Source organism: Rattus norvegicus, chromosome 16 (genome assembly GCF_036323735.1).
Source record: "Rattus norvegicus strain BN/NHsdMcwi chromosome 16, GRCr8, whole genome shotgun sequence".
In the NCBI taxonomy this organism is placed as follows: domain Eukaryota; kingdom Metazoa; phylum Chordata; class Mammalia; order Rodentia; family Muridae; genus Rattus; species Rattus norvegicus.
This window is the reverse complement of record NC_086034.1, coordinates 83461399-83472676: the sequence shown is the minus strand read 5'-3', so window position 1 is coordinate 83472676 and position 11278 is coordinate 83461399. Positions and strand designations below refer to the sequence as shown.

Below are 11278 nucleotides of genomic sequence, written 5' to 3'. Positions count from 1 at the left end.
TCACAATTTGTCCAGAACCTGTACATACAAGATCCCTAGCTGTGCCAAAGAGTGGAAGATCGATGACGGTAGCCATCCCCAGTGAAACCTTCCTCACCAGCTCAGGGCTCAGTAGCTGTAACTGCCAGCTTTCAAAAGCTTGGCGGAAAGTGCTCAGGACGGAGAGCGGCCGTCCAGGGCAAACATCACTAAAAAAATACTTCCCCACATGATCACCATCTATGAGGGTTAGACAAGCTGCTGTGAGCAAACGAGTCCATGGTCTCACTGGTGCCACTAAACGTGAGTGACTATAAGGGGAGAAGCCATTACCTGCAACTAAAAGAGACTGAAAAGGTGGAGGGGAGGGGGACATACCAAAGAAAGATGATCAAATGAGAGTTTATTCTGAAGAAGAAGAATTCGGACAAACGGTCAGGGAGTTGGAAGGGATTGTACGGGGCACAGGAAACAAGATGTCCTCCTGTTGGTTGGAGCAGAGCAGCAGTGTTGGCCAGAGGCTCTCGTGGAAATATGGCTTATTCGTGCTCCTTGTGGAGGGAGGCAGAGGGCATATGATCTCTCTCCAGAACAGTGTGGCAGAGGGAACACTTTGGGGCCTCTAAACGCAGCCTTTAGTGGTTCTGTAATGTTCATTTTGTCTCTTGAGAAACCCAACTGCTGTGTGAAGAAGCCCAGGCTAGCTCACTGACTTGTAAGAAGCCATCTGAAAAGAATAGCCTGCTCTCCCAACCCCAGTTCCCATCTCAGGGACACTGCACATGTGACTGGAGCTATGGTGACATTCCTACCTTGGCAGAGCCTCCAAAAAAATACAGTAGCTTTGAGATTCCCAGCCAACACCAGGGAGGGCAGAACAACCTGCCAAGCCCGGGAGAACTGGCCAGCACTGGCTTCCCCCCCCCTCCCCTGCTTCAGCACCTCCTGCATGGGTAGTGGCTTGTTACACAGCAATGACTAACAGGTTCCCAGAATGAGTTGGAGTTTCTGTTATTTTAACCACGTCCTAACTTCTTTTTCGTGGGTTCCAAGTTAAAATGCTGACGTCTGTTGGTAATAGAAAACCCAACTCAACTTGGTATTGCATTGACTGTTTACCAAGTCTTTGTTTAGGGTGGGTTAATGGGTCTATGACACTTCAGGATCTTCTCACCAGAATCATGCTTCTGTCCCCAGCATAAACACTTTCCTCTGGCTACCACCTCTGGTCCTCTGGTGTCTGAAGGGAGCAAAGCAGTAGGCATCCCCTCCAGACAACGGCATCCATTCTTAAAAGGGAAGCCACGTCCTTTCTTAAGAGCAAGGAAACCTTCACTAAACATCCAGCATGTTCCTCTCAGTATTCATTAGCAAGTCAGACACTCACTCGCTAGAATGAATAGTGCCAGCTGGAGGGAGCCACAAAGGGTGAAGGCTCAGAGGATGAAGTCCCTCACTCCTGCAGCACCACTAGGAAAGTGCGTTGCTCTGTATGAGGAATAAGATAGACATGAGGGCTCACTGTACTCCCAACACTTCAGAGGATGAGGCAGGAAGTTTGCATGGAGTTTGAGGACAGCCTAGGATGAAGATTCTGTCCCAAAAATCCAAACAAGGAAAAAGGAAGGAAAGAATAAAACATGCCTCCGAGTAGAACATTCTCTAATGACAGGAAGGCTTTATCCCGAGACAGGTCTGTGCCAGGAATACCCACTGTAATTGTAATTGGCCACTAGAAGCTTACAATTTAGCCCAGCAGTACGGAGTCACCGTAGGAAAGAGATAGCATCACCAGAGACACATGCATGAACAGCACAGTGAGGGCCACAGGACTATGGCCACAACGCAGAGGCCAGCTGCTAGACCCTAGACACAGAGGCCTCAACAATCTACACCACAGCTAGGAGTATCACTGAGAGCCGGCCATCAACCTAACCAGGCTCACACAGCAAGTCCAGGAAGGCCAGAGAGAAAACACTTTGCCCTGAGGTTGGCTGGGTGTCTGTAGCTGGTGTTACATGGTGAGACACTTGGGTAGAACTCAGGTGGACAGCAAGACCGTGGTGTCTCAGGAGGTCTGTTTAGTCACTGGCGCTGGTGTCATCCGTGTCTAATCCAAACCGTAGCAATGCCAGATCTTCTCCAATCCCTGTCACAATGGTCTCAAATACATCCCTAATCCCCGGGTCTGGTACTCCTGATCGGCCACTGCAGATCCCTAGTCTCTGGTTCTACAGTCATCTGAAGCAAAAGCAAGAGATATAGAACCAGTAAACATCAGATAGATTAGGGCTGAGCCTGAGGTAAGGAAGGTTGTACAGCTGCGTGCCACTTCACAGCTGGGCAGTAAAGAACAACCTTCTCCGGGACTGGAGGTGCTAGCCGAGGTGAAATAGTTGTAGGATATAAGCAGGAAGCACTTAACAGGGCGCTGGACCATGAGGTAAAACCCAGGCCTGGGGAGGGAGGGTCTTGCCAGAGGCCTGGTTCTGGAAGGTAGGACAGGTATCAGGCCCCAGCAGCAGGTAGAGTAGTGAGTCACGTCACTACAGAGAGCTGGATCAGGACATGCTTGGTTCGGTCTCCCAGGGAGGAAGTCCCAAAAGGGATGGTAGTGTCCTCACCCTGTAGCCACCTGAGGATCCTGTGTCTTCTGTCCACCCCCAGGCAGGAGGTGTGACCCACAGGCCCAGGGACCCAGGCCCACCGCACCCGCCATCGCCTCCTAGGCCCACAGCCAGGCTTCCTTTTTAGAACAGGAGTGAACGGGGAGGAATCAGCTGCGGGGAGAACCGGCACCGGACAAGCCACGCGGGGGCGATGACAGCGCCCTCCCGCCCCGCAGGGAGGCGGAAGCAACAGGGCGGCGGCGCGCGCTAGGGAGTCGGGGCGCGCGCGGGGCCGGGGCGGGGGCTGCGGCGCGCGCATGCTCACACGCGCCCGTGACGCGCGGGGCGCAGCGGGGCAGAGCCGGCTCCAGAGGCGCGGCGGCCGCGGGAGGAGCAGGCGCGGAGTATCGAGCGCAGGCCGCGCCGGCCCGACCGGAGCAGCGCCGGGCGCGGGCCGCCTCTCCGAGCCGCCTGCGCGCGGGCCGAGTCCCTTGGCCGCCGCCGGCGGGGCATGAGCGCGGAGGGGCCGCGGCCGCCCCCCGCGCCGCCCAGGCCGTGACCGGGCGGGGGGCGGCTGCGCTAGCGCCCGCAGCCCAGGGGCTCGCGGACCCGGGAGCGACAACCATGGACTGCAGCCTATTGAGGACGCTCGTGCGCAGATACGTGAGTGGCGCGCTAGGATGGGGCTGGGGTCGGGGTCGGGGTCGGGGTCCGGGTCGGGTCGGGTCGGGTCGGGGTCAGGGTTCAGGCCTGGAACGTCCTGCGGACCGGTCCCCGCAGCGCTCTACCTGCGCTCGCCCGGGCCCACCCGGAAGGCAGTTGTAGCCGGGTCGATCCCGGGGTCGAGGGACATTCATCCTCGGAGGTTGCGCTCAGCTGCCGCGGAGCGGGCCCACGCGGGGACGGGGACCGGCTGAGACATGTGTACCGGGCTGCAGGGAAGCGGGGAGCCTCCACCGGGGAGTCAGAAGTGAAGTTTGCCGTCTCTGAAAGTAGCCAGCCAGGTCCGAGTGCGCAGTTCCCGGCTCCCCTGGATGCCGCTGCGCGGTTAGTGACGAGTGCCTCACCAGGGGAGACCAGGGAGATGGCAGCCATCAGTCGGGACGGAGCAAAGTGGGTGTGTGTACAGAGGAGAGAGACTCTGCCCCAGGACAACTTCTCTTCCCTCAGCTGGACACAAGGACCTATTGTCCCGCAGCTGGCGCCGGGTGGTCACAGGTTTGAAGAGCGCGTGCCGAGAGAGGGCTGGGTACGGAGGGGACCAGAGCCGGCTCTTTCTGGCTTCTCTGAGCGGGACACTTGGCCTTGGATGTGGGTTTTTCTGAAGGGGAATTTACCCAGTTTTTTTTTTTTTCTTTTTCTTTTTCTGGTTAATTTCCTTCCAATTTCGGCTTTCCAGTAAGAATGAGACTAGAAAACTGCAGCCCTCCTCCATGAAATGAAAGGAGGAGGGGTGGTCCTCTTGGTCCCTGTAAAGACTCTCTGTGGACCCACCTGCTTCCCAAGGCCACAGGACTCGGTTTTGTTTTTGTTTTGTTTTGTTTTGTTTTTAAGCTTGGTGCTGTCTTTTACTTCCATACTGTTCTTAGGCAAGCCTTCAGCCGCCTTACATTTCCTGAATCTAGGTAAAATTTCACGTTCGTTTCTTTTCGCCATACGATTTTACTTTCCAAGTGATCTAGGCTGCAGGCTTTCCTTAACGAACTTTGCCACTCTTAATTATTTGATAATCCATCTGGAATGTAAGTTATGGGATGTCATTCTTTCTCTCTCATCTCATTTTTTACCTCCTTGCTTGCTGTGTGTTCTCTTGACTTCCCTGCCACACTCCTGTGCGTACACAGCCACTTTTACCTATGGTTTTAAACTAGAGTCTAAGCCACGGAATTAGTTTGACTCTCCCCCACCCCCGAAACAGTTATGGTTTGTTTTCTTGTCTTCTGGTTATCTTCCAAGAAGTGAGGCCAAATTATATGTTCTTTAGTAAGAGGAGAAAGAGAGATTGGGTATTCTCGTCTCATGGTTTATGCAACCTACTCTACAGAAATGAGCCTCTCTTCCTCTGTAGCCTGCTGCCCTTCACACAGTCAGAATTCCTGAGATCAATAAAAGTACCACTGCTCCCTCTGAGGCCCGAGGTTGCTAAAGATGGAGTTGTCAGCCCCTGGAGAAGAACATTGTCGTAGGTATTTTGTCCTGGGTCAGTTTCCAGTAGTGAGTACAGACAGGTAAATGAAACAGAACTCTTGCCTTGGCGAGGCCCAGTCTAGCTCCACACTACACATGCTTGAACAGTCACATAGCCGTGTGCACAGCTCATGAACCATGTAGTAGCTGTGTGTAGTCTACATCACAGCATGCATCTTAAATATTTTAGGGAGCACGTGTGGACCCAGTGACACTTCCTCTCAGGTATGTGTGGTGAGGAGTGTGGGTCTCAGGACCCTCTGAGAGGAAGCATCTTCAGAGTCTTCCCGCAGAGGCTAGAAGAGGCCTTCCATCTGTAGCCACGTACCCGGCGTACCTGGCTCCTAGGGTCCTGCCTCAGTGCTCTTGTCAACTTGCGCCTTGCAGGTCTTGTGAAGATTGAGTGTCTTAGTCTAGAAAAGGGGTAAGGATGGGGCCTGGATCCTAGAGGCTCAACAAGTTTACCAGCACCCACTGCTAAGGAAGGTTTCCTGCAGCTCTAGGCCGTAGCCCCAGCTATCAGTGAGAGCTCAGCTGAGCAGCAGTGTGGGGGGTTCAGGAACCCTTCAAAGACATTTTTTTTTGAGAGAATCTCCCTAAGTGTGGCTCTGCTTGGCCTGGATCTCACCATGTACAGTAGGCTAGTCCTGGCCTCACAGACCTCTGTTTGCTTCTGACTTCCCAGTGCTGGGATGAAATGAATTAGCTACTTGACCCCCAAGACCTTTGAAAAGGGGGTGGGGTTCGGTTCCCTACATACAGGGCTTTCCCGAGAGAGTTGTGGGGAAGGAATTGGTGGTGGGTATAATTCATACCTTGGCAAAGATAAAATAATTTAAAGCAAGGTATGGAACAGGGACAGCTGCACAGGTTATCTAGGGCCAGCCTTCCCAGCCAGGCCCCTCATGGAGGCCCTCCCCCTTTCCTCTCCTGCTTCATGCTGAAGGGATTTGATTTCCTCTCAAATTCCTGCGGTCAAAAGCTCCATCTTGTCTCGTCGGAGTGATGTGTTTCTGTGATGGGGGCTGGACCTCGTTTATTAGGTTTCACATCTTGTCAGAGCCTCTGCCTTCTAAAATTTGCTTTGTAGGCAGCACTCGTTGTCCAAGACAGAAAACTCTGGAAAGCCTGAGGCTTCCCTCCCTTTCCCTTCCTTTCTTGGTGACAATTGGCGATTGACCTAGGACTTCCTACATGCTAGGCAAGTGTTCTACCTCTGAGTTATGTCCTTAGGCCTTTCCACTTCCTGGAGACAGGCTCTCCCTAAGTTGCTCAGGCCGGCCTTGAACTCTCTTTGTATCCAGGTGGGTCTTAAGTGTGAGCTCTTCTTGCTTCACCTTCATCATGGCCGGAACAGCAGGCTGCACCTCTTAACCGCTGGGCCACCTCTCCAGCCCTAAGAGCACCTCTTAACCGCTGGGCCACCTCTCCAGCCCCTGCATTTCTTTATATTAGAAAAAGACAATTTGGGCTCCTGAGGACTTCAAGCATTTACTTTATACTTCTCCAGAGTTTAGAAATTTGTAAGCATGCATGTCTCTTCCTCTTCCTCCTCTTTCTCCTCCTCCTTCCTCTTCTCCTTCTTCTTCTCCTTCCTCTTCTCCTTCCTCTTCTCCTTCCCCATCCTCTTCTCCTGCTCCTCACTGTCCTTCTTTTTGGACAGGGTTTTACTATGTAACTCTGGTTGTCCTAGAACTCAGTACACAGATCAGTCTGGCTCTGACTCCCAGGTGCTGGGATTAAAGGCGTATGCCACTACGTCTGGCTTCTTCATTTTTATTACCAAGTGGTTTGCATCACGGACATCAGGGTTCACTGTGAGCTTGCCTGTTCTGAGAGACTTAACTCACTGGACTTCCTGCTCCTAATCCAGCTCTGGGGATGCAGATCTTCCTGTTCAGCCCCCAGAGTCCATATTCCCGGATACAAAGTGAAAAACCACTTAACCACCAAGGCCTTCTGGTATTTGAAATAAGTGATTCCTTAGGCATCAAACCCCAGGCTAATGGACGGTCCATATCCAAAACAGTGGTAACAATCTATAGGGTGGACTTGTAAAGTTTATAATTAACACACATTTAAATGAGGTGGCAGCTAGACAAGTTTGTCCGGCGTCCGCCTGCCTTCAGAGGCCGGTGTGCTCTGATTGGACGTTTCTGAGCAACCGCCTCGGCTGTATATGTAACCTTTATGTTAAATGTTAAAGGTTGAATAAATAACCTTTCTGTTATTCCTTGCCCGGAAGCTTTCCCACTGTCCTGTGGAGAGCTCTATCTGTCGAGTGTTTGCTCATTAGGAACAAGCCATCCTCTGATGCTTTTATTTCATGCCAGAGACTGCATTTAGTAACTCAGGGGAGAAAGGCTTACATTGTTACAGCCGTTAAGTTAGAAATGAGAACACCGTCCTCAGTTTACAATTAGCTGAGGTGGCGCGACCCTTAACAGTCACGTGTAGTGATCATTACTGGGGAATTCTGCTTGAGGATGTGCTCCAAACTGAACACACAAGCTGCTCATGGGCGCCTGCGCCTTATGCTTGACACAGGCAGGCTGGATGCAAGATCCCTCCGTCTCACACGTACAGACGCTCTTCTAACCAAGTTGAACGCAGGTAAGAGTACTATTTATTTGTAACACAAATCAATAGAGCCATTTTTACAGCACTGGAAATATGACAAGATCGAGTAGGTACTATTTTTGCCTGGGTGGGATGCTGATGGCTGAGGAACTCCGGGTGGATGCAGAGCTCTGGAGGTTAGGCTTCTGTCTCTTGGATCCCCACTCACATTCGGCTCCACCTCCCTGGTCTGTAAAGCAAGGGCTGTCAGTGCTGCCCACTCCCAGGAGCCCACAGTGTTTAGGACATGGTCCTTTTGTGTGGTCAATGCACCGTAAGTGGGACACCTCAGTGTGGACACCATGAGTCTATGCTGTCCTCCTCCTCCTCCTCCACAGACCTGCGCTCCCTCTTCCTGGGACAGCTGAAAACCTGCCTGGATGTTTGGAGAGGAAGCAGACCGCATACACCTATGCACAGCCCACAACTCTGCTGTTTCTGTCCCGGTCTCCTTTCTGGTTTGGGACAACAGATCCCATTCTGACAGAGACCAGTTCTGTAGGTTGTACTCTGGACCCCTCCCCAACCCTCCCCCTATTTAGGTGACATCATCTACCCCGTGGCACATAGTCAATGTCTTCATTTGCCCGTTGTTATAATGGCTCACCAAGTGGGGCTGACCAGACTCTCCTCCTTCCCACCTCGTCTTATCCCTCTCCTTGGGGGCGTTCATCCTAGGATCTTCTTGACCTCAGTGGCACCCCTCAGCCCTGACTAAGCATCTTCCAGTGTACATACTCACACTTTATGTCAGATGGAGACCCCCATTCTTGGGCAGCCACCTCAGAATGGAGAGGCAAACAACACAAGCAGTATTACTGGGAGACGTCACAGACAACAGTTGAAACGTTTTTAGCTTACGGTTTCAGACCATGAAAACAAGGTCCACTGAACATTATGGTGGGATTACATGAAGGTTGAAGGGCTAGCTTCTTGGTAGTAGCCAGGAAGGAAGCGAGGGAGGAGAGAAAGAAGTGGGGAGAGGAAATGAACCAGAGACCAAACCAGGAGTCCCAGAGACCAGGTACATCTTTGTCTCTCCAGGGCACAATCCCAATCACCTGACTTTTTCCAGTACCTTCCAGGGACCCCATGTATTTGAATTCATTACCATGTTAATCTATTGATCAGGTCAGAGCCATTATAGTCTAGTTGCCTCTCCTGACTGACGAGCAGCTGGGGGCCAAGCCATGAGCCTTTTGCCGGGGGATGTGTTGTATTCAAACCATAGTGCTGGTTTAGTGGGCCCCATTGGGAGCATCCTGAGGACTTAGGGACTGACTGAGTCGGGGCTAGGTAGTGTGTCCCAGCAGTGTGGAGGTAGTGTGGAGGAAAAGGTCAAGTGCAGAGACTGTGGGGCCAGAGGCCTTGGGGCCCTGAGCGTCTGGTGCCTGGTACCTGCCTTGTTGCTTGCCTATGCACTCTTAGGTGCCTTGTGAACTTTTCTCCCCTTGCTAGCACCCTGGCCCCAGCACCGATGCCTCCTGTCTCTGTTGCTCTCTTTTCTTGGGAGGAGGTAACCTCCCTGTTCGTGCCAGGGATCCTGTGCTGAGGCCTGTGTACAGCTGCTCTGTGACCGCTGATGGCTGACTTGCACCATCTTCTTAGCCGTGGTTGGAGCAAGCGCTGAGGGAAGTTCTGAAGGGAGCATTGCTAAGAGCTGGAGCCAGCAGCTAACGTCTCTAAATCTCCATCAGCAGAATCGCACACGGCTAGGTTCTCCTTCCTTAGCCATTGCATGCAGTCCCAGGAGTGTGGGGCAGACTGGACCTAAGGCTCTGGCCGTTGGAGCCGAGTTCCCGAGCTCTCAGCCCTCATGCCTCTGCTACTGTCCTGGGCTTCCCTGTGGGCTGCTGCCACCCCACTGACTCCACCTGACTGCGCTCTTGGGGCTGGCTTCCAGTTTTCTTCTGTCATTTCATTGGAGTTCAGGGCCTGGGGGCTGGGGGCGCAGCAGCCTCTCAGAACCTGGTTTAAAAAACCACGGAGTTTAAATAGTTAATCCCCCAGAGTTAACTGTGACCCTTTGGAAGGAATTTTCCAGTTCTGTGTCTTAGAGGACCTAGTCCTGGATTAGGCTGTTAGACTAATCCATACTTCCTGACTTTCCCAGAATACGAGTGTATTCTTTCCTTATGGTCCTGCTGCTTGCTGGAGGGTACAGCTACCAGTGCGGGTATGGTCCATTCTGAGCTACCTGGTCTGTCTCTGGCTTGTGACCTGTGTCTCACCCACTGATAAGGATTCAGGCTTTTCTGGTTTGGGCCCCCATGTGATGAGGGTAAAATAGTTTGCATGTTGCTTTTCAAGTTCTTACTGTACTGACATGGTCTGTATCTCTCTCTGCCTCTGTGTGTGTGTGTGTGTGTGTGTGTGTGTGTGTGTGTGTGTGTGTGTGTGTGCGCGCGCGCGCACTCTCGTTCTCTCCCAAGCTTTAGTGCTGGACTGAAGTGGGGAGGTCCCTCTCACTGTACCTCCTGAAGAGGAAAGTGATGTGGAAGTCAGTGGCCAGCACTGGCCTCAGTGGCCGGGGCTCCTGGTGGACCTGGCACTGTGAACACTGCCCATTAGTCACTCTCTTCGCTGTCAGTCCCTTAACTGGCCGTCAGCATTTTTAAAGTGGAGTGGGGAGCCATCGACATTTACAGGCAGCAGCTGAGTGCTTCTTCCTCTCATTTCATGGGCAGGAATTGTTAGTGGCAGACCCCATGCAAAACCACACTGAACCAGACAGATGTAATTCAGAAAACTTTATTTTCACATTTCTGTTCTAAAACCTGTAGTAACCACCTTCCACTCTTTCTGATGCTGTCATAAATAATTCCTTTGTGTAGTTTTAACGTTCGTGGGTGTCAGAACCAGCCCCTTCTCTGGATGTTTGTCAAGAGGCTCGTGCACATTGGACATCTGGTGAACACTCTGCAGTGACTTAGAGTACTGCAGTGAGCAGCCCTCCTGGGTTGAGCCATGCTGCTCTTGGGGACGGGCTCTGCTTCCAGGGTGGGGGAAGGGTACACTTCTGGAGTGACCCAGGCTTCCAGAAGATGGCATGGTACCCAGTGCGCCCAGTATTAGTTTAGACTCTAAAGGAGCATCAGTACTTGGGGTTGGTGTCACTGAGAGTCTGACCCAATCCAAGTGTTTCTTGTTATTGAGACAGGGACTTACTGTGTAGACCGTGATGGCCTGGAACTTTCTGTGAAGACCAAGCTGGCCTCAAACTCAAAAAGATGCATCAGACTCTGCCTTCCGAGTGCTGAGGTTAACAGTGTGTGCCGCCTCTATACATGACCCTGTCCAGTTTAAAAACCGTGTTCCCAGGCTGGCCTTGAAATCCTTCCTCAGCCTCCCAGGAGAGCCAAGAGCCACTGTGCCTGGCCCAGTTTGTGACTCGGCTACAGATAATTTCTCACAAACAAAGGTGTCACTGGCAAGAACACCTATGCCCCTGCATGTCCTGACCTCATTCACCTGGCAAATGCTGTCACGGCCCTCTCCCTCGAGTCCCCTGTGAGCCACTCTCTGTTGTTCTCAGGTCATCCAGGTGGCCTTTGAGCTCATTTTCCCTCCCAGGGGACTGAAGGAGAGGCAGATGGCAAACGCAGCTGCCTCCCTGCGGGTGCAGGTCTGAGGGTGATGCAGACCCACTGTAAAGTGCCTCCCCGCGGGTACAGGTCTGTGGGTGATGCAGACCCACTGTAAAGCGCCTCCCCTCGGGTGCAGGTCTGAGGGTGATGCAGACCCACTGTAAAGTGCCTCCCCTCGGGTGCAGGTCTGAGGGTGATGCAGACCCACTGTAAAGCACCTCCCAGTGGGTGCAGGTCTGAGGGTGATGCAGACCCACTGTAAAGCGCCTCCCTGTGGGTGCAGGTCTGAGGGTGATG

At 52.7% G+C, this 11278-nt stretch overlaps 1 protein-coding gene and 1 long non-coding RNA gene across 11 annotated transcripts in view; one reads left to right on the top strand and one right to left on the bottom strand.

Moving 5' to 3' along the window:
* Nucleotides 1-365: 365 nt before the first annotated feature.
* On the bottom strand, nt 366-2903 carry LOC102548949 (uncharacterized). Its single transcript, XR_360628.5, has 2 exons — nt 2604-2903; nt 366-2220 (listed from the first exon to the last, which is right to left on the bottom strand). It is a non-coding gene; the product is annotated as an uncharacterized LOC102548949 (long non-coding RNA).
* Nucleotides 2870-11278, top strand: part of Atp11a (ATPase phospholipid transporting 11A) — a 109924-nt gene continuing 101515 nt past the window's right edge. For 3 of the 10 annotated variants that reach the window (XM_017600150.2, XM_017600152.3, XM_017600153.3), the window contains exon 1: nt 3643-3837. In XM_017600150.2, coding sequence (XP_017455639.1) covers nt 3673-3837 — 165 coding nt within the window. In that variant the 5' untranslated portion in view covers nt 3643-3672. Of the gene's footprint in view, nt 3252-3308; nt 3838-6879; nt 7389-11278 lie in introns of those variants that run through there. The other 7 variants (NM_001415017.1, NM_001415018.1, XM_063275463.1 and 4 more) reach the window with 6 other exon arrangements.